The sequence below is a fragment of the Convolutriloba macropyga genome, chromosome 5, assembly GCF_964194025.1.
Source record: "Convolutriloba macropyga chromosome 5, txConMacr16.3, whole genome shotgun sequence".
NCBI classification, from domain to species: domain Eukaryota; kingdom Metazoa; phylum Xenacoelomorpha; order Acoela; family Convolutidae; genus Convolutriloba; species Convolutriloba macropyga.
The window spans coordinates 22,674,052-22,698,066 of NC_134472.1; the positions used below are offsets into that span (position 1 = coordinate 22,674,052).

Genomic DNA, 24,015 nt, shown 5'->3' on the forward strand with positions numbered 1-24,015 from the left:
TCACATTTTTATTTGACTGAAAAAACAGTCGAATGTAGGTCAGTTGAGAGGTTCAATTAGAAAACCATTTGAAGCATCAGCACTAATAAAGAGAACATAGAATAAAAACGGTATCTTTCCCAAAAAACCGTTCTTTCGTTCTCAAATAAACATTTATTCTTTTCCGTTCATTCTCAAAAAATCATTTTCTGTTATTCCTGTTAGGCCAAATATGTGAAAGTTCAAAGGAATCAATTTTGAAGACAATATGGGGTGTGGGTTTAGCGTAACTCTCCGCAGAAATCTACGAAACTTTACTATTAATTTTAAATTTTTTTGATCTTTCAAGAAAATCAAAGAAGTTATAATCAAGTTCAAATTCTGCTTCCGCTGACTCAAATAGTCGACTAAAAATGTGGCCCTAATTAGCAGCCGCAGAAACGAGCAAAAGATGAATGAAAGCCGTTTCCTCGTTCTCTAGTTTTCGTGTACATCAGTGGTATCTAAATAGTTGAATTGGATTTAATTACGGGCAAAAACAGAAGCAACTATAAGGTAGTAAATTAGATTAAGAGTTTAGAGAGAAGAGGATGAAACTCAAGATTCTTTCTTTTTCCATTTACAAGATTTCCGAGCATTGCTTAATCATTTTTCTTTCTGTTTTGCTTATATCGGAGTCCTGTTGAGCTAGCAAAAATCTTCTATTAAAATTAAAATTAAAGATAGAAGCTAAGAGGAGTAAAAAAACTATTTAAAAAATATTTCAGTTTGTTCTGTTTTTATAAGAACATGTATTTTTTAATATAATATATATACATTTTAATATAATGTATTAAAAATTTTATGACAACAAAATTAATAAAACAATTCAATGCCCCATCATTACCTTTTCCTGTTTTCCGTCCATTTGTTAAACAGCTCTTTCAATCTGCAATAAAATTCAAAATTTCTGTATAAAAATCAGAAGTAGCATCTGAGGGTTGCAATGTTTCTCTTTTCTCGTTACGATGTGCGAACAAAAAGTGAAAATTTGACTGAACGAAAAAACACCTTCGCAAATATATTCCCAATTTTGAAAAAAAAAATTGGGAACAATAATCAACATTTTTCAAAAATGAATGGGATTTCATAAGTTTGTTCAACAAGGACAAAACCATTATTCGATTGTCCAAAGTATTTTCACAGAAGGAACTGATTTAAAGTCATTGAATTTATAGGAGACGCCCTTTAAGCCTATACAAACGGTGTTAAATTTCCAGTTATGATGCTTTAACTCGAATTGGCGATGCATTTGACAAAACACAAATTTAAAGATTGCAAAATATTTTTAACTGATTTAAATTTTGCACAAAAACTGCAAAAATTATCTATATCGCAAAAAAAGCAAAACCAACCTGCAGTCAAGTAGATAAAATTCATAAATACTGGTCATCAAGCTCATTGAACATAAAAAAGACTATTGTAAAATCATATTGGAAAAACAGATTATTTTTATAATTTGTATGCGATACAAAGAGGCTCGGTAATGTGCGATAGCACTTAAGGTTCCCACCCCGCTAATCCTCAATTCTGGCATAATTTACCAAATAAGGATCAGATAGAAAACCCCAAAAATTCTAGTATTTTTCAAAAAATTAATGAGATTGATGAGATCTGCCATTATTTAGAAAGCGAGTCAAGGCGAAGAGCAAAATCAAACAAAAACAACAAACATTATTTACATCCAAAATTCTATGTCCATTTTAAAAACTAAAAAAAAATTCAAGACAGCGTCAGATAAATTTGAAACTAAACAAAATAACTTGTATTTCACTAGAAAATTTATGGGACGAGTCCATAAAGGCTCGGTAACAATTAAACATAAAAACATTAAATATAAAAAATTCGCATATTTTTTGAAAACCATTGATATCAAATTAATGAAAAACATTAGAAATCGACTCAAAACATCCTATAGGCTTTTGATTACCTAAGTTTCCAAATGAGGGCATTAAATCCTGTCAATATTCAATTTTTATGCGGTTACAAAACGAACAAGAAAGAGACAACAAAATTTCAAATAAAAATTGGCAGCAAACGCTGTCGGAGCCATAAAACCAAATTTTGCCACTCAAAATATGTACGATTGCACATTCTTCACACACCGTAATGGTTGTATGCGACCTCATTAATGAGACTAGGTAAAAACTAGACAAAAGAAAAAAGGGCAAAACAAAGTAATAATTTTGTATTTTTCGAAAAAAAATTAATTCCAAAGTCATGAAAGCCATTAGCTACAAAATGAATTAAATCAATAGTTTCATTTATTCGTCCAAAGAAAGCCCTTGGGACCTATGAAAATCTAGAATTATGTCTTACAACAACAAAAAGAATGTCAGATACAAAATTCAAAAATTATTTTACTTTTGTGAAAAACCCGTGTCTAACCAACTAAAACCCATAATGTGCGATGTGGATTGTCAATTATGTGATAGTGTGACAAAACGAGAAAACGTGAAAAATGGAAAAATGCCTAACAACCGGAAAAAAAATGTGAAATCTAGTAGTATCAAAGCCAGAAAACCATAACGTAAGGCTAATTCTGCTCGTCCATTAGGAACACTTAATTTCTCTAATATTATAGAGATAGATTTTTTAAAATTAAAAATCAAAAATAAAAACTTCGTTTTTGATAATCAATGAGTAAAATTAGCAAAAAAACGGCAAAACTTTAATTACAGAGCACTATGAATGGACGTGAAAATAGGACTAGCCGCTTTTGAAATTACAAAGATTGTGTTAGTGGTTTTTGGGTGTATACGTCCGGCAAATTTAATCAAAGTGGACTAAGCGTATTGCTGAAGCTAATTGCTCGCCATTTTCGATTGCAAGAACAAAAACACTAAAGTTTAAAAATTTGCATATTATTTTGAAAACAAAAACGTAAAAGTTAAAAAAATTCGCATATTTTTTTGAAAAAAAAATAATTCCAATGTAATGAAAAAAATTAGAAATCAACTGAAAACGTCCTACGGGCTTCTGATTACCGATGTTTCTAAATGAGGGCATTAAATCCTGTCATTATTCAATTTTTATGCGGCTACAAAAGAAAAAAGAAATAGACAACAATAAAAATTTCAATAAAAAAACGCCAGAAAACGCTGTCGAAGCCAAAAAATCATATTTTGCCACTCAAAATATGTTTGATTGCACCTTCTTCAAACACCGTTATGGTTGTATGCAACTTCTCATTAATGAAACTAGGTAAAAAAGTAGACAAAAGAAAAAAGGGCAAAACTAATAATAATTTGGTATTTTTCGAGAAAAAATTAATTCCAAAGACATGAAAGCCATTAGCTACAAAATGAAATACATCAATAGGTTCTTTTATTCGTCCACAGAAAGCCCCTGAGACCTATGACTATCTAGAATATGTCTTACGACAACAAAAAGAACGTCAAATACAAAATTCGAAAATTATTTGACTTTTGTGAAAAACACGTGTCTAAGCCAGTAAAACTCATAATGTCCAATTAAAATTGTCAATTATGTGATAGTGTGACAAAACGAAAAAACGTGAAAAATGTTTAAATGCCTAACAACCGGAAACAAATTGTGAAATCTAGTAGTATCAAAGCCAGAAAACAATAACGTATGGCTTATACTGCATGTCCATTAGGAACACTTAATTTCTCTAATGTGTGTTATAAAGATAGATATTTTTTTAGTTAAAAATCAAAAATAAACCCTTCGTTTTTGATAATCAATGAGTACAATTAGCAAAAAACGGCAAAACTTTAATTACAGAGCACTATGAATGGACGTGAAAATAGGACTAGCCGCTTTTGAAATTACAAAGATTGTTTTAGTGTTTTTGGGTGTATACGTCCGGCAAATTTAATCAAAGTGGACTAAACTTATTGCTGAAGCTAATTGCTGGCCATTTTCTATTGCAAGATCAAAAACATTAAAGTTAAAAAATTCGCATATTTTTTTGAAAACAATTAATTCCAAAAGTAATGAAAAACATTAGAAATCAACTGAAAACGTTCTACAGGCTTCTGATTACCTATGTTTCTAAATGAGGGCATTGAATCCTGTCATTATTCAATTTTTATGTGGTTACAAAAGAAACAAGAAATAGACAACAAACAAAATTTCAATTAAAAATTGTCAGAAAACGCTGTCGAAGCCATGAAACCATATTTTGCCACTCAAAATACGTTTAATTGCACCTTCTTCAAACACCGTTATGGTTGTATGCGACCTCTCTTTAATGAGACTAGGTAAAAACTAGACAAAAGAAAAAAAGGGCAAAAAAAAGTAATAATTTTGTATTTTTCGAAAAAAAAAAATTAATTCCAAAGTCATGAAAGCCATTAGCTACAAAATAAAAAACATCAATAGGTTCTTTTATTCGTCCACAGGAAGCCCCTTAGACCTATGACTATCTAGAATATGTCTTACAACAAAAAGAACGTCAAAAATTATTTTACTTGAAAAAACGAGAAAACGTGAAAAATGGTTAAATGCCTAGCAACCGGAAAAAAATTGTGAAATCTAGTAGTATCAAAGCCAGAAAACCATAACGTAAGGCTAATTCTGCTCGTCCATTAGGAACACTTAATTTCTCTAATGTTTTAGAGATTAGATATTTTTTTAGTTAAAAATCAAAAAAACACCCTTCGTTTTTGATAATCATTGAGTAAAATTAGCAAAAAAACGGCAAAACTTTAATTACAGAGCACTATGAATGGACGTGAAAATAGGACTAGCCGCTTTTGAAATTACAAAGATTGTATTAGTGGTTTTTGGGTGTATACGTCCGGCAAATTTAATCAAAGTGGACTAAGCGTATTGCTGAAGCTAATTGCTTGCCATTTTCGATTGCAAGAACAAAAACATAAAAGTTAAAAGAATTCGCATATTTTTTTGAAAAACATTAATTCCAATGTAATGAAAAAAATTAGAAATCAACTGAAAACGTCCTACGGGCTTCTGATTACCTATGTTTCTAAATCAGGGCATTAAATCCCGTCATTATTCAATTTTTATGCGGCTACAAAAGAAAAAGAAATAGACAACAATAAAAATTTCAATAAAAAACGCCAGAAAACAATGTCGCAGCCAAAAAACCATATTTTGCCACTCAAAATATGTTTGATTGCACCTTCTTCAAACACCGTTATGGTTGTATGCAAAATCTCATTAATGAGACTAGGTAAAAAAGTAGACAAAAGAAAAAAAGGGCAAAACTAAAAATAATTTGGTGTTTTTCGAGAAAAAATTAATTCCAAAGACATGAAAGCCATTAGCTACAAAATGAAATACATCAATAGGTTCTTTTATTCGTCCACAGAAAGCCCCTGAGACCTATGACTATCTAGAATATGTCTTACGACAACAAAAAGAACGTTAAATACAAAATTCGAAAATTATTTGACTTTTGTGAAAAACCCGTGTCTAAGCCAGTAAAACTCATAATGTCCAATTAAAATTGTCAATTATGTGATAGTGTGACAAAACAAGAAAACGTGAAAAATGTTAAATTGCCTAACAACCGGAAAAAAATTGTGAAATCTAGTAGTATCAAAGCCAGAAAACAATAACGTATGGCTTATACTGCATGACCATTAGGAACACTTAATTTCTCTAATGTTATAAAGATAGATATTTTTTAGTTAAAAATCAAAAATAAACCCTTCGTTTTTGATAATCAATGAGTAAAATTAGCAAAAAAAACGGCAAAACTTTAATTACAGAGCACTATGAATGGACGTGAAAAAAGGACTAGCCGCTTTGAAATTACAAAGATTGTTTTAGTGTTTTTGGGTGTATACGTCCGGCAAATTTAATCAAAGAGGACTAAGCTTATTGCTGAAGCTAATTGCTTGCCATTTTCTATTGCAAGAACAATAACATTAAAGTTAAAAAATTCGCATATTTTTTTGAAAACAATTAATTCCAAAGTAATGAAAAACATTAGAAATCAACTGCAAACGTCCTACAGGCTTCTGATTACCTATGTTTCTACATGAGGGCATTGAATCCTGTCATTATTCAATTTTTATGCGGTTACAAAAGAAACAAGAAATAGACAACAAACAAAATTTCAATTAAAAATTGCCAGAAAACGCTGTCGAAGCCATGAAACCATATTTTGCCATTCAAAATACGTTTAATTGCACCTTCTTCAAACACCGTTATGGTTGTATGCGACCTCTCTTTAATGAGACTAGGTAAAAACTAGACAAAAGAAAAAAAGGGCAAAACTAAGTAATAATTTTGTATTTTTCGAAAAAAAAAATTAATTCCAAAGTCATGAAAGCCATTAGCTACAAAATGAAAAACATCAATAGGTTCTTTTATTCGTCCACAGGAAGCCCCTGAGACCTATGACTATCTAGAATACGTCTTACGACAACAAAAAGAACGTCAAATACAAAATTCGAAAATTATTTGACTTTTGTGAAAAACCCGTGTCTAAGCCAGTAAAACTCATAATGTCCAATTAAAATTGTCAATTATGTGATAGTGTGACAAAACGAGAAAACGTGAAAAATGTTTAAATGCCTAACAACCGCAAAAAAATTGTGAAATCTAGTAGTATCAAAGCCAGAAAACAATAACGTATGGCTTATACTGCATGACCATTAGGAACACTTAATTTCTCTAATGTTATAAAGATAGATAGTTTTTTAGTTAAAAATCAAAAATAAACCCTTCGTTTTTGATAATCAATGAGTAAAATTATCAAAAAAACGACAAAACTTTAATTACAGAGCACTATGAATGGACGTGAAAATAGGACTAGCCGCTTTTGAAATTACAAAGATTGTTTTAGTGTTTTTGGGTGTATACGTCCGGCAAATTTAATCAAAGTGGTCTAAGCTTATTGCTGAAGCTAATTGCTGGCCATTTTCTATTGCAAGAACAAAAACATTAAAGTTAATAAATTCGCAAATTTTTTTGAAAACAATTAATTCCAAAGTAAGGAAAAACATTAGAAATCAACTGAAAACGTCCTAGAGGCTTCTGATTACCTATGTTTCTAAATGAGGGCATTAAATCCTGTCATTATTAAATTTTTATGCGGTTACAAAAGAAACAAGAAACAGACAACAAACAAAATTTCAATTAAAAATTGCCAGAAAACGCTGTCGAAGCCATGACACCATATTTTGCCACTCAAAATACGTTTAATTGCACCTTCTTCAAACACCGTTATGGTTGTATGCGACCTCTCTTTAATGAGACTAGGTAAAAACTAGACAAACAAAAAAAAGGGCAAAACTAAGTAATAATTTTGTATTTTTCGAAAAAAAAATTAATTACAAAGTCATGAAAGCCATTAGCTACCAAAATGAAAAACATCAATAGGTTCTTTTATTCGTCCACAGGAAGCCCCTGAGACCTATGACTATCTAGAATATGTCTTACGACAACAAAAAGAACATCAAATACAAAATTCGAAAATTATTTGACTTTTGTGAAAAACCCGTGTCTAAGCCAGTGAAACTCAATAATGTCCAATTAAAATTGTCAATTATGTGATAGTGTGACAAAACGAGAAAACGTGAAAAATGTTTAAAAGCCTAACAACCGGAAAAAAATTGCGAAATCTAGTAGTATCAAAGCCAGAAAACAATAACGTATGGCTTATACTGCATGTCCATTAGGAACACTTAATTTCTCTAATGTTATAAAGATAGATATTTTTTTAGTTAAAAATCAAAAATAAACCCTTCGTTTTTGATAATCAATGAGTAAAATTAGCAAAAAAACGGCAAAAATTTAATTACAGAGCACTATGAATGGACGTGAAAATAGGACTAGCCGCATTCGAAATTACAAAGATTGTTTTAGTGTTTTTGGGTGTATACGTCCGGCAAATTTAATCAAAGTGGACTAAGCTTATTGCTGAAGCTAATTGCTGGCCATTTTCTATTGCAAGAACAAAAACATTAAAGTTAAAAAATTCGCATATTTTTTTGAAAACAATTAATCCAAAGTAATGAAAAACATTAGAAATCAACTGAAAACGTCCTACAGGCTTCTGATTACCTATGTTTCTACATGAGGGCATTGAATCCTGTCATTATTCAATTTTTATGAGGTTACAAAAGAAACAAGAAATAAACAAACAAAATTTCAATTAAAAATTGCCAGAAAACGCTATCGAAGCCATGAAACCATATTTTGCCACTCAAAATACGTTTAATTGCACCTTCTTCAAACACCGTTATGGTTGTATGCGACCTCTGTTTAATGAGACTAGGTAAAAACTAGACAAAAGAAAAAAAGGGCAAAACTAAGTAATAATTTTGTATTTTTCGAAAAAAAAATTAATTCCAAAGTCATGAAAGCCATTAGCTACAAAATGAAAAACATCAATAGGTTCTTTTATTCGTCCACAGGAAGCCCCTTAGACCTATGACTATCTAGAATATGTCTTACAACAAAAAGAACGTCAAATACAAAAGTCAAAAATTATTTTACTTTTGTGAATACCCGTGTCTAAGCCAGTAAAACCCATCATGTGCTGTGTGGATTGTCAATTATGTGAGTGTGAAAAAACGAGAAAACGTAAAAATGGTTAAATGCCTAGCAACCGGAAAAAAATTGTGAAATCGAGTAGTATCAGAGCCAGAAAACCATAACGTAAGGCTAATACTGCTCGTCCATTAGGAACACTTAATTTCTCTAATGTTATAGAGATTAGATATTTTTTTAGTTAAAAATCAAAAATACACCCTTCGTTTTTGATAATCATTGAGGAAAATAAGCAAAAAAACGGCAAAACTTTAATTACAGAGCACTATGAATGGACGTAAAAATAGGACTAGCCGCTTTTGAAATTACAATAATTGTGTTTGTGGTTCTTGGGTGTATACGTCCGGCGAACTTTATCAAAGTGGACTAAGCGTATTGCTGAAGCTAATTGCTCGCAATTTTCGATTGCAAGAACAAAAACACTAAAGTTAAAAAATTCGCATATTTTTTGAAAACAATTAATTCCAAAGTAATGAAAAACATTAGAAATCAACTGAAAACGTCCTACAGGCTTCTGATTACCTATGTTTCTAAATGAGGGCATTAAATCCTGTCATTAATCAATTTTTATGCGGTTACAAAAGAAACAAGAAATAGATGACGAACAAAATTTCATTAGAAAATTGCCAGAAAACGCTGTCGAAGCCATGAAACCATAATTTGCCACTAAAAATTTGTTTGATTGCACCTTCTTCAAACACCGTTATGGTTGTATGCAAATTCTCATTAATGAGACTAGGTAAAAAGAAGACAACAGAAAAATGATAAAAAAATTGAATCAATATAGTCAACAATACTTTTAATTTTTCCCAAAAAAAATTGAATCAAAATAGTCAACAATACTTTTTAAATTAAAATCAACAGTACTATTGTTAACCTTTTTTGCATATTTTAGCGAAACTGACAGAATTTTAGGCAAAATTTCCGGAAAAAATTTTCGCCTAAATGGGACTAAGAAGTTCAATAGTGGGCTTCAAATAACCACATCAGAGGTTAACATATACCACTATTAAGAATAAAAGCAAAAAATGGCACCAGTTCTGGCGCATTTTTCATTTGACTTTTAGTATAAAATTGCCGCCAATTGAGTTCAGCTGCATGAAATTGTGATTGAGAGAGAATTTAGATCACGCCAAACAGTCAAGGGCGTAAAAGTCACTCGAAAATTCAAAATTGTGAAGCGAAAAACTTGCACAAAAAACACACACTTACAATAATAGCTATGAACTTCGTTCAAGAGCAATTAACAAGGCAATTTGGTCTAATATTCACAAAAATTAAATCCACGATAATTCGCTCTAGCAAACGAAATTCAAAAAAAACTTTTAAATTCCATATTCTACGCTGGACGACCCTTTTAATGATACCACTCACAACTCTCTACGATGAGTATATCGATCGGCCAAAAATTACTGAACAAAAAACCTATTTGAGTATATAGTCTCCCCCTCAAGAGGGGTCGGAACAATAAAGATTAGTATGAAGATTTTAAAGAATTAATTATGAATTAATCTGAAAATATAAACATTCCATATCGAACTATTTTAAGCCATAGCAACATAGCCATCCAAAAAGAACAAAAACGCAAAAAGGCCAATTTGAGGAAATCAAAACGGTTACAAAAGAAACAAGAAATAGATGACGAACAAAATTTCATTAGAAAATTGCCAGAAAACGCTGTCGAAGCCATGAAACCATAATTTGCCACTCAAAATTTGTTTGATTGCACCTTCTTCAAACACCGTTATGGTTGTATGCAACTTCTCATTAATGAGACTAGGTAAAAAGTAGACAACAGAAAAATGATAAAAAAATTGAATCAATATAGTCAACAATACTTTTAATTTTTCCCAAAAAAAAATTGAATCAAAATAGTCAACAATACTTTTTAAATTAAAATCAACAGTACTATTGTTAACCTTTTTTGCATATTTTAGCGAAACTGACAGAATTTTAGGCAAAATTTCCGGAAATAATTTTCGCTTAAATGGGACTAAGAAGTTCAATAGTGGGCTTCAAACAACCACATCAGAGGTTAACATATACCACTATTAAGAATAAAAGCAAAAAATGGCACCAGTTCTGGCGCATTTTTCATTTGACTTTTAGTATAAAATTGCCGCCAATTGAGTTCAGCTGCATGAAATTGTGATTGAGAGAGAAATTAGATCACGCCAAACAGTCAAGGGCGTAAAAGTCACTCGAAAATTCAAAATTGTGAAGCGAAAAACTTGCACAAAAAACACACACTTACAATAATAGCTATGAACTTCGTTCAAGAGCAATTAATAAGGCAATTTGGTCTAATATTCACAAAAATTAAATCCACGATAATTTGCTCTAGCAAACGAAATTCAAAAAAACTTTTAAATTCCATATTCTACGCTGGACGACCCTTTTAATGATACCACTCACAACTCTCTACGATGAGTATATCGATCGGCCAAAAATTACTGAACAAAAAACCTATTTGAGTATATAGTCTCCCCCTCAAGAGGGGTCGGAACAATAAAGATTAGTATGAAGATTTTAAAGAATTAATTATGAATTAATCTGAAAATATAAACATTCCATATCGAACTATTTTAAGCCATAGCAACATAGCCATCCAAAAAGAACAAAAACGCAAAAAAGCCAATTTGAGGAAATCAAAACGTTTTAACAAAGTAACGCGTTATTTCTTGTTCCAAAAACGTTGAAAATTTAAGCAGAGAAAACAGATAAAGTTGTAGATAAAACTTCTGGTTTAAATAGATTGCCTAGTACTGTCACAAAACCTATCCTTTTGTATAGTTTGTATAGTTAATAGCAGAAAAGTAAAATTGCTTCGTGCAAAGGGGAAGAATACAGAAAACATCACGAGGCCAATGAAAAACAGATTTTAAAACAATGTGCAACGATACCTAAAACTGACAGAAAATTACTACTATTTCATTCAAGAACAAGAAGAACAAAATGTTCGGAAAGTCGGTAGCAATGATCTGAGTCTGATCTCATTGTAAGATAGCCGATTGAAAAAGCCAAAACTGTTTTTAAAATATTAACCGATAATTTAAAATACATGTCAGAGACAACTAAAATTGCTTATGGAATAAACAGGAAAATCATCAGCCAATCATAACCGAGTATTTGAGAAATGAACCTTGCAAAGCAATTGAATGAATTATTAAGCAGTAATTATTGCTGGCCACAACTGGGACTTGATATGAAGCTATTATAAGCAAACATGCGAGCAATTTATCCAAATAACTATTTTTCATGGTAAGTAGGTAACAGGTTAACGGTAATTTAAGCCAACTTTATGCTTTCGGCACTCTATTTAAATCATGTCAAGTTTCGGCGCATTGTAACCTCGGCTCTTTATAAAGTCGATTTTCCTACATGTTATAATTATTAGGGCATATTGTTTCCTATCAGTCCTGTCTAGTCAGAACGTCTTTGCAATATGGCATAAAAATGCCATCAGATGACATTTGAAACAAATTGAGCGGACGCAAAAGATTTGAAGTCCAGAGAAAACTTTCAGACAAATTCAACAAATAATGCAGGTATACCAAATTTTAAAAAAGTATTACTTAACTTAGTTAAATTATGTTACAAGATTTAAGGAAAATAAACGATCCAATTAAAATTCATTACAAAACGGATAAAACTCGGAAAAATTGGTCTCACTCGATTGCGGAATGGTTGTCAAAGGGAATTTCCGATTTTCACCACGAGAACAATTATTCGACTGTTCAACAGTGAGCTGAACAAAAGCAACCACTAGACAGACAGGATTTAAAAATTCTATTTTGGTTGTAGTAAACGCAAAATTGTGAAAAATCTACCAAAATTTAAAAATTTAATTTTTTGCTTATATCTTTAATATCAAAACATCCATTTTTTGGCCAAAGAGTATACATTTCTGAACTTAACAAAAAAATTTTGAACCCCGTGTTTTGAGGGAAAAAACTGAAAATGAACGGCTTGGCGGGAAAAGTTCGGAGTTCTAAGTTTCTTGAGAGGTTAGCTGGCTCCCTGTTTCAAAATTGATATCTAACTGATCGACAGAGGCAGAATTGGTAAAAACTCTATTGAATTCAACTAATATATGGGCGGGTAGAAATGGAAAAAAAACCGTAACTTTTCTGCATTTTTATCCAAGACGAAAACGTTGACCCCGTATTCTTTTTGTTCTCATAAACGTCTTTTCAAAATATCTCCCAAATAGGGAAAACAAATGGTCCCTCGACCATTGGGTTTTGTACTCGCTGATAATATAGCTTATAAAAAGCAATCAAGTATATTAATACAGCGCGCAATGTATTTTTAATTTAGAAAGTCAGACATCAGCTTGAATGTTTTTGTTTCGTGAAAATAACAGAAAACTCGGCTTTTGAAATAATGATTTTTATTGCCAAGTTACGTGATTTAGGATAGAAAGATCTTGCTAAAGATAACTCGATTTTTATGCTATTTCTTGTGTTCATGACCGTAAAAACTGCCGATAGAGTACACATAAAGGATACCACAGTTTTTCGACGATACTATACACGATGATCTAGAATGCTATACAAAAGTCAAAACTCTCTAGTTGTGAATTTGGTACATAATTTTAATAAAAAATGAAAACCGTAAAGAATTTAAGCAGGACATAAGCATGTTCAAGTTTTGTATCAATAAAAATATTTTAGCCCTGGTTTTTAGAAAAATTTGTTTCAAGAGCTTTAATCTAGAACCACTCGTTTTCTTCAGAAGACTATTAAAAATGGCCTGGAGATGACAACAGCCTACCTTAAATAAGTATTGCCCATTCCTTTGAATTATTTGAAGAAACAAGGATTCGTGCTAATGTGCGTTCACACATGATTTTCCGACCCCAGCTTATCTACATTTTTGACTTAATTGTCAACCAAATGGAGAGATAATCGAAAATAGATAATTGAGTTTTGAAAAATCGTTATGAAACCAAATTACTAATTAAATTACATAACACAATGCCTCATAACAGCGCTCACAAAATCTGCCAATAGAAAAGATTACGAGAAAATAAAACAAACAGAATAAGACAAAAAAATTAATGGCAAAAACTCAATATCTAAATTTAAGAGCACCTAGTAAACAACGTCAAATCCAATCAGATAAAACCTTACTTGCACAAATTTTCTTTTATCTTAACTATACAGCAGATGGGAATTTTCCTTAATGTGACCAGACAACAAATAACAATAAATAATTTGTGTTTGAAAAAATATTTGTGTAAAAATATTTGTGAAGAAAAATTTGTGTTTCTTTCCCTTCTTTTAGCACATTCGGGTAATAGCAGAACGCAATTCACTCTGAAAATATTGGTTCAAAGATGTTCTATGTCAATAATTATTGAATTTCATTTCATATCAAGTACCACATCAGGGCCCGCGGTATTTGCAAACGCAGAGATAGTTGAAATCTGTTTCAAGACACTAAAAAATCAAGACCAGCACAGGCAAAAATTGATCACTAAAACAGCATCATAGCAAAGCCGGCAATCTAACAATGTCCAACGCGTTCGTGCGCCAAGAACGTTGCGTTGTACTCATCATCGAATACTTTCCATATCTTTTTGGCGATTTGTTGATCAATATTTTTTAATCAAACAGCAACATCAGAAGTTGTTGAAGCCATAGAGAAGGCTCGCACAATTATGCTCTCGTACAAAAGTTCCAGCGCTTCCAATGGAGAAATTTCAACAACTACATCAATAGAATGAGACCATTTACAACACGGTAAAGAAGGATGAGTGAGATATTATATATCGATAATAATGATTAAAGAACTAGATCTCATTGAATTCACTGTTTTTCTTTAAAAGCAGTGTTTGAATGCATCAATCCTCAAGCTTAGTGGAAATATCAATGGACATCCTCTTACACGTTTTAAAACAGGTTATAACGAAACGTCATCATGCATTTACGAAGTTGACCTGCCAGTATTTTTGTCTATATCAAGAAAGACCTCTAGTTCGATCGTTCCTCCTGCGAAAAAGAAACTTTAGGCCAATTGAAACCTCTAATTTTTAAAACAAATCAACCACCAAAAATATGATTCAAAATATAATCAAGATTTGGAAAGAACTCGAGTTTGAACGGGTTGGATGAACCGGTAAGGAATAAAACGTTGTAAAGTTTCTTCAATAGCATCAAAAACCAGGTCCATAAAAAAATTTTAATTCATAGATTTCAACAGAACGCTTCAGGTCGTGTCGTAGCAAATCTCTAATTTGAAAATAAAAACAGAAACAAGGAGGCTTGTTATTGTGCGTTCACACATGATACATTTTTGCGTTCACACAAAAATGTATCATGTATCATCTACATTTGCGTTCACACATGATACAAAAATGTAGATATGTGTGCGTTCACACATATCTACATTTTTGACTTAATTGTCAACCAAATGGAGAGATAATCGAAAATAGACAATTGAGTTTTGAAAAATCGTTATAAAACCAAATTACTAATTGAATTACATAATGCAATGCCTCATAACAGCTCACAAAATCTGCCAAAAAAAAAATCTTACGAGAAAATAAAACAAACAAAATAAGATAAAAAATTAAAGGCAAAAACTCAATATCTAAATTTAAGAGCACCTAGTAAACAACGTCAAATCCCATCAGATAAAACCTTACTTGCACAAATATTCTTTTATCTTAACTATACAGCAGATGGGAATTTTCCTTAATGTGACTAGGTAACAAACAAAAAGAAATAATTTGTGTTTGAAAAAAAATTTTGTGTAAAAATATTTCTTAGTAAAAATTTGTGTTTCTTTCCCTTCTTTTAGCACATTCCCGTAATAGCAGAACGCAATTATTTTCAAATGAGACCCAAGTTAACTTATTTAATCATTCGGTATAATTTTAGCTGAATTAGCATAGATAACATTTGGATCAAAGAAACAATATTCAGACAGAAGGTAATGTTTTAATGGCTTCAATAATTTGCGTTGTTGCAAATTGTTTGTAATTTTTTGAGTTTTTCTGCATCTTTAGTCCGTTTCTATGGCTTAGTCTAACCAAAGACAGGCCCTATCAGTTTCTTAATAATTTTTTTGTAATTTTATCAAGAGATATTACGTTAAAAGCTGATGATTTTTAAGACGTTTGAAATTTTTTGGTTTAAAACAAGTGAAATAATCGGGCGAATATTAAAAAAAAATCAATCAACATATTTTAAACAAAAATTTCAAAAGTCTTAAAAATCATTAACTTTTAACGAAATAACTCTTGATAAAATTACAAAAAAGTCATTAAGAAACTGATAGGACCTGTCTTTGGTTAGACTAAGCCATAGAAACGGACTAAAGATGTAGAAAAACTCAAGATAATACAAACAATTTGTAAAAACACAAAATATTGAAGCCATTAAAAACATTACCTTCTATCTGAATATTGTTTTTTTAATCCAAATGTTAACTATACTTATTCAGCTAAACTATACCGAACGAATAAATAAGTTCACTTGGGCCTCAGTTGAAAATCATTGCGTTCTGCTATTACGCGATTGTGCTAAAAGAAGAGAAAGAAACACAAATATTGACCACTGACAACAATAACGAAAACGCATATTGTCCAACAAACAAAACATCAGTTACGATATATCAAAAAAAAGTTTAATTTTGTCATTACAAGGAACTGGATGGGACCTCTTAATGATGAGAACAAGTTACAAGTTGACGAAAAGAACAACAAAATCTGAAAAAAGTTTTGAAAGCAGATAATATCATAAACTTAATATTTGCTATGAACTGACTGTAATGAGTAATATAATTCATTCAATCCTTGGTTAGAAGCGTATGAGACCTCTCAGCGACTACATAAAGAATAAAAAACAGCAAAAACATCAAATTCAAAAAAAGAGATACAAGTTAAGTCATTAAAAATAAATTTTTCAGTTAAAACGCTTCCATTTTCAATTCATTTTTAACAGCATTGAGTTTCGTTTTTAGCCATAAGACTTCAAAAAATCAACAAATATGAACAAATACTTAAAAACCACGAAATTTTTGAGAAAGCCCGTAGTATCAACGCCATTAAATTCAATAGCTTTCAACGGAAGTTAAATACGCTAAGTTATACCTCCAAGGGAACACAATGCTATTTGTCGTTCCTAAGTCATCAATAAGACATGAGAATAGGTCTTGTCTATGAAAACAATAATAAAACAGGCAAAAACCAAAAATTCAGTAGGAACGTGTCGAAACCATTTAACCCGCAAACTTTTCTGCGAAAACTTTATCCATAATTCATTTCACGTCTTGTCTAAGCCAATGGTAACCATCAATACTAGGATAATTTGATATTTCAAAAGGAACCAAACTCATGAATATCCAAAAAATTTTTATAAAAAATATGAAAACTTGTCGCATCGAAGTCATAAAACCAATAGTTAGAAGTTAAAACAGATAAATTTTGGTTATAGTAGAAATAAATGGCGTCTTGTCATTAATGAGACTCACTTACAGTTCACAAAAAGAAGTTAAAGATCGGTTTACGTTCAAAAAAACTTTCGAAAAATCATTTTTAAAATCTCAAACAGCCGTAAGCTGTCCACTCAAGGCAATAGGTAGGTTCAAATAGTGGCCATTAGGAAAACTATTTCACTTTTAGTCAACGAGCCTATGTCATAGGACTTCAAAAACCTCAAAAAGAAAAACAAAATTTCATTAAAAATAACAAACACTCAGAGTCGAAGCCAAAAAAATTAGCGATTACTTGAAATCTAATATTCTGTTCATTGGGCATGAACTAAACTGTTCATAGAAAAAATGTTAATTTGAGCAAAATTTATGTTAAAAAAGAACAAAAGTGAACCAAATATCCAGTGTTCACACAACATTTCAAACCTCGATAACTTGTAGAAAAAAAATTCAAAAAAATCTCAATTTTGAATTCTACGCTGGGCGTGCTTTTTAATGATACCACTCACATTTCTATACGATGAATATATCGATCGGCCAAAATTGTCTGAACAAAAAAAATCCATTTGAGTATAAATTTCCTCTCCGCACAAGTGGGGTTGGAACAAAAAAGTTAAAGAATTTTAAGTATGCAAGAGCTTTAACCATTCATATTTTTTGTGATGTGCAACAGAACAATTACCATTTGCGTTCTTGAGCTATTGGGAAAAATAAACCAACTAACGTTGTACAAATTGCTCTCGAACGACAGGCAAGGCAATTTTGATTAAGAGGGGGTTGTCGCCTAAATAAATTTCCATGAAAGCAAAAGAATCCGACTAGAGAAGGCTTCAAACCCACGACCACTGGCATGCTCGATTCAAGCTTTAACCACACAGCTATCACAATCTTGTAATGTACAATCTTAAAATCGCTTTTGTTTTAGCAATAGGCTTAAAATTTCGGATTAAGAGCAATTCAGATCACGCAAAAATCAAGAAGCGAAGCGTGAAAAAGTCACTCGAGAAGTGAAATCAAAAGCATGTTCCAGAAGAAAAGCGCAAGAACAGTCAAACAAAAATGTTGCATGAAAAGACACGTTTACAATGATTGCTTCAAACTTTGTTCGAAAGGCATTAAAAACAAGTAATGCTAGTAAATGAGTGTGTACCTGATGATGGGTCTGGCAGACTTGACTAGTTGGTGTGATGCGAGGAGGGAGAGACCTTCATACCTCATCAGGTATGCCATGCACAGACTGGCACTCCTACTCACTCCAGCCACACAGTGCACAAGAGTACGGCCTCCACTCAGTTTCACCTAAGCAGACGTGGTACAGTATCAAGGACGAGGGAATCTTTTGAGCATTCCTTTGTCGTGAGTTTTTTCCATCGAAAAAAAATAATTTCTCGTATTGAAGTTGCATTAGCGAAAAAAAACTGTTTATTGAACAAATTTCTCTAATTGAGCAAAAATTCAATTATACTGCTGTTCAGGAATCAAATTAAACAATAAATGTCACCTCAAACAAGAAAACTTTCATAAGTTCAACCTCAATACTCTCGGTGATTAGATTGAAAGAAACTGACTAACTGGGTTTTTATAATAATAGCTTTCGGTCACGATAGAGCATCTTTGTGATGCTCATTCTGGACAGTTTACAAAACTTTTATTTCGGATACTGAAAACTTTTGACAAGAATGGGAAAAACTCAAGACGAGAAATGAAATTGTTGCAAAGTGCAAATCGAGTTTTCCTTTGTAATTCAAAGAACGTCCAATAATTATTTCAAGTACAAAAGACGACTACTGATAACGATTCTTCATTAAAACTTTTGAAAAAGTTTGACAGAAACAAGAACAAAGAAAATTTACTAAAAATCATCGAAATAAACAAATTGTTCGAAAACAGGTGCATACTGTCGAAAACAAAGATGTAATGGCCACAAACATTTAAACATTTAGAATCTCAATCAAGATACCATAGTGTGGCGGCTACTAAAGACTTTTGTATCCAGACAACAGAACTGTGGCAGAGCATTTACTGCGATTAAAACGGACGAATTGAGCTGAAAATTGGCTGATATTTGCTCAAAGAAACAGTTAGCATCTGAACAACTAGCAATTGGAAACATAGCCGGCAGCTTGCCGGAAAATAGCTGCGATAGACGCTTGAGGCCCTCCATGAATTGAAACAAATAAAGAAATAAGATATAGACAGATCGACCACCAGTCCCTCAATAGACGACTAGAATTTTTGGGATAGATTCAGACTGTCAATTTTATGACACATACGATCTATAACAAAAAAGCCCTAAAAGAACCTTTTTAAAATTGACATTTGAAATCAAAATCCTAAGACTAATACTCAAGAATTAGGGCATATAACGTTGGCACTACTTAGATGCACACTATTGATCTCTAATTAGTTAATGTTCACAAAATTTAAAGTTCCATAAGAGAGTTCAGAAGTCATTCTCTTGAGAGGGGTAAGTCACGCAATTGACCTAAAAGCAGGAAAGACGTCACGCACAAATTTTATCTGCAAAGCAGTAGATGTCATTAAAAAAGTCAATTCCGAGACGTCAGGTCGCAAGAATCAATGATGGAGACAACGAATTAAAAAATATAGCTGGACAAGTCCTGACGTACAATTCAAAAAATTTTCATTGACTAAACGAAAAATTAGACATAGAACGGACTATGAATGGATTGCAAAGAATAATCATCGCTAACACTTTGAAGCTTTTACCCCTAGGGCAAAATTTGACCATTTTAAATATAACTATTTCAAAAATATGTTGAAAACTACTTTTTCTTTCTGAAATTGCTGCAGTATTATATCTGCAAGGCCTGAAAAATTGACCAATTTTTTTTAAAAAATGAAATCAATAGCAAATTTTAATGAAACGTGTCTAAAATGTGATATTATAATCCTTAGAATCATTTCTGTGTCTCTAGAGGCTATCCAGTAACCCATTTCCAAACCTTAAAAAATTAATTTATTCAAAGATCGATAGGCAATAATTTTTTAAAATTTCGGATTTCAAAAAATACAAATTAGTTCTTTTAAAATGATAAAAACATTCAATTGCCCCTAGCAGTTATTTAATAACATACTATCAAACCTTGTTTGATGTTATCTGGTTACTTAGGCAAGAAAAACAGAATAAAGACAAAGGTTTTGAAAAAAAAACTTGAAAAAATTGCTAAATTTCTCAGAAAATTTTTACAAATCGAAAGGTTAAATAGTTGAAAACAAATCCATTGAAATTATCAACCACGCAGTAATTTTTTTCAGACCGTGGAATAGGTTTCCTGGCACTTAAGAATGGACAAATATCAAAAATTGACAAAAACTTTAGGAAACCTTTAGGAAAACTTTAGGAAAATTGCAGATTTTATTTTGAAAAATGGTAAAATTCGAGGCATTAAAATGTTGAAAATCAATCCATTGTTACTAGAAAAATAGCAGTGCCCTATTATCAAACCTTAAAAGAGATTCCCTGTCCCCTTGAAAAATTGCCAAAATTGGGATCATTTTGCGTGTTTGTATTTCTAGTACGAAAACATATAGCTCATAATATGGTCTTAACAAGTAATTTTTTTGTCCCGCAAAAGTTTTTCATCAACTTTGAAAAACTTCAAACTTAGACTAATCAAACAAAAACTAAAAAAAATCACAAAAACATGAAAAATTGCACCATTTTCAGCACAAAAACTCCTAAAAATGACCTTTTAACCTTAAATTGAGGCCATCCCAGCAGTTGCACCACTCTTATCACTTGAAGGACTACTAACGTCCACTTTGGGCCTCTTATGAAACTCAATGCCCGCTTTACCTGTTTTATCCCGTTTTGAAAGACCAAAGTCACTGAAAATTGCGTGAACACATCTTAACAAAACACACAGCGCCCCAATACAATTCAAATTCTTTGAATTGTAAAAAATTAGGAGCGCAATAATAGCCACCTGAAATTGCTGACGCGGCTATTAAAAAAAAGGCAGCGCCCCAATACAATTCAATTTCTTTGAATCGTAAAAAATCACGATGTCCCCAATAATAGCAGCTATGGCTTCGCCGCTATTAATAAAACATACCCAGCAGATTGCCAGAAAATAGCCGCCTTTGATTCCCATAACTCTATTGGGATTGAAAGAAAAGAAAATATCAATAAAAAGTGATTTTTGTATAACATTTTTAAGTGGGATTTATTTTGATGTCATTTCATAATTGAACATACTCCTGTCTCCCAGTGAGAGGCTACAGGGTCTAGTATCAATACCAATAAGCATTATAGATAGTAAAAAAACTTATGAGAACAAAGTTCAGGTTTCTGGCATCTAAAAATGGGTTTTATGGGTTTACCCCTTTCTATTTCTGACTTTGATTTTTTTACTGACTCTTCATTTTGAATTGCTTTGCTGAGCAGCTGCTGTTTAAAAGAACTTTGAGCAGAATGACAGAAGAGTGAAAATAGCCTAGAGAAGTCAAAAAGATTTTACGCAAAATGTCGAAAAAGAGGCAAAACGGGTAAAGCAAAAAAAAAATCGACGAAGTAAAGAAACATAACAGGACAAGCCCTGACGTACAATTCAAAGAATTTTCATTGACTAAACAGAAAATTAGACATAGAACGGACTATGAATGGATTGCAAAAAATCCGATCCGAAAAATCGAAAAAAAACAGTACAAAATCAGTACAAAATTGCCGCATGTGAACAAAAAACCACTAGCGAGAAAGCGAATTTTTGTTCAAACACCTTTTTCTCACTCTACTTTAAAATTAGAGCGAAAAAATTTCACGCCCCAAAATCACTCGTTATTTCGCTCCACTTCCTGTTTCAGCGTGACCAAAATCATTACTCCAATTTTACTTCAAAAATCATTAAAATGTGTGAACAGCTCGATCTAAAAAAAACATAGCAGGACAAGTCCTGACATACAATTAACTTTCAATGACTAAACAGAAAACTAGACCAAGAACGGGCTATGAATGGATTGGCAAAACCATTTAGAAAAAAATCCGATCAAAAAAATCAAAAAAACTGTAAAAATCAAAGTGAAATTGCCGCATGTGAACAAAAAACCACTAGCGAGAAAGCGAATTTTTGTTCAAACACCGTTTTCTCACTCTAATTTAAATTTAGAGTGAAAACATTTACGCCGCAAAACTTTCGACGTGAACAAAATCACTACTCCAATTTGACTTCAAAAATCATGAAAATGTGGGAACAGATCTTAAAAAAAACATAGCCGGAATAATTCCGGAAGACTCGGAGAAAATTGTCCATACTTATGATTAAACAACTAGAACAACTTTTGTGAACCCTAAACCTCCACAAATGGCGTAAAAAATTTAAGGGAGAATAGAAACGGCATTCAAAAACAAATTGAATAAAAAACTAGAAAAAAATTATGAGTTTTTTTAATAGTACAAGGAAACAAAGCCGAATAAACTTCCTTTGCAATTAGAGCAATGGAAATCATAATACGTTAAGAAACTTATCTAAGATTTTAAAAAAAGAAAAACTGCAAATAAAAAGAATAATGGTTTAAAATTTCTCAATTTTTCCGTCAATTTTCCTAAGAAAATAATTTATAACATAGGTGGCAGATTGCCAGAAAATAGCCGCAATTGATTCGTAGATCGGCAGTCTAAAAAAACAGTAAAAAAGAAAAAAAATCGTCTTTTCATTGAAGGCTGATCTGTTATATTTTGATTGAAAATCTGTATAAGTTATTGCTGCCTCTATTAGCTGATCTCAAATAACCTTCATTTAGAGTGACACACACCCATTTGACCTTATCTCTTTGAATTAAAGTAAATAAAAGTCAATTTCAAATTGAGGAAGTCATTTTTGAGAGTGAGGTAAGTCAAGTGTGACCAAAAATTTAATCACGCGCATGAACAAAAAGAAAAAATTCGCTCCACTAAGAGCGAAAAATGACGTCACACATGCAATTCAGTTAAAATTGCATGAACGAATGAACAAAAAGTGGCTGTGGCGTCATATGGTCGTAACAAAAATCATGACGACGAAATAAAAGAAAAACCAAGAGAAGGCCAATAATAGCCCCAGTTATCGCTGTGCGGCTATTAATCAACAAAACTTGAATCAATTGTTATCTGAACATTCTTAGTAACAAGCTTCTATTCAAATCCCACTTAAAGCATTAAAACAAAAAAAACAGGCAAAAAATCATTAAATTTTGTCTAAAAATCCGCAAAACTGATCAAAAACCTCCAAATTAGCATTGAACTCAAATTAAATACTTGAAACCTTCAATTCTTACCAAAACAAGCCTAAAACTAATACAATACCATAATCAAACCTCATAACCATCAAAAGTTGCAACAACTGTTTTTAAAAGCCGCACGTGAACAAAAAAATTTTGCTCGCTTAGAGAAAATTTTTCACACATCAGTTTCTCGCTCTCTCGAAAACAGCGGTATGAACAAAAACCACTCTTTTTTCGCTCCGCTCTTCACTTTTGTTCAGCACCAAAATCACCCAAAAATTTTTCACGCCTTTCATTTCCCGCTTCAACAATCGCTCCAATAAAATTGATTTAAAAAAAGGACTTCTCCAATACTCTTCGAGTCGTAAAAAAAGACAGCGCCCCAATACAATTCAAATTCTTTGAATTGTAATAAAAAATGGTGAAAGACGCCTGCCTGCACATTGCTCCAAGTAACTATAAATAGTGAATTCCAAGTATCATTTTGAGACACACTTCTTACAGCCACGCTTTCTACAAAGACGGCCAACTTTAGTCACTCCAATTTAAATCACTCCAATAAAATTGACTAAACAAAAACATAGCTGGCAGATTGCCAGAAAATAGCCGCAATAGATTCGTAGATCGGCAGTCAAAAAACAGTAAAAGGACAGACCAAAAAAATTCGTCTTTTCGTTGAAGGCTGATCTGTTATATTTTGATTAAAGATCTGTATAAATTATTGCTGCCTCTATTAGCTGATCTCAAATAACCTTCATTTAGAGTGAAACACACCCATTTGACCTTATCTCTTTGAATTAAATTAAATAAAAGTCAATTTCAAAGTGAGGAAGTCATTTT

The 24,015-nt window shown here is 31.8% G+C and overlaps 2 protein-coding genes across 3 annotated transcripts in view; one reads left to right on the forward strand and one right to left on the reverse strand.

Moving 5' to 3' along the window:
* The window catches only part of LOC142339250 (dolichyl-diphosphooligosaccharide--protein glycosyltransferase subunit DAD1-like), a 277,073-nt gene that overhangs the window by 48,004 nt on the left and 205,054 nt on the right, over nucleotides 1-24,015 (forward strand). The gene's annotated exons all lie outside the window — the stretch shown is intronic.
* The window catches only part of LOC142339234 (dual specificity protein phosphatase 18-like), a 29,630-nt gene that overhangs the window by 2,050 nt on the left and 3,565 nt on the right, over nucleotides 1-24,015 (reverse strand). The window contains exon 3 of the mRNA XM_075389092.1: nucleotides 18,104-18,252. Within this exon, the coding sequence (XP_075245207.1) occupies nucleotides 18,104-18,252 (149 nt within the window). The remainder of the gene's footprint in view (nucleotides 1-18,103; nucleotides 18,253-24,015) is intronic.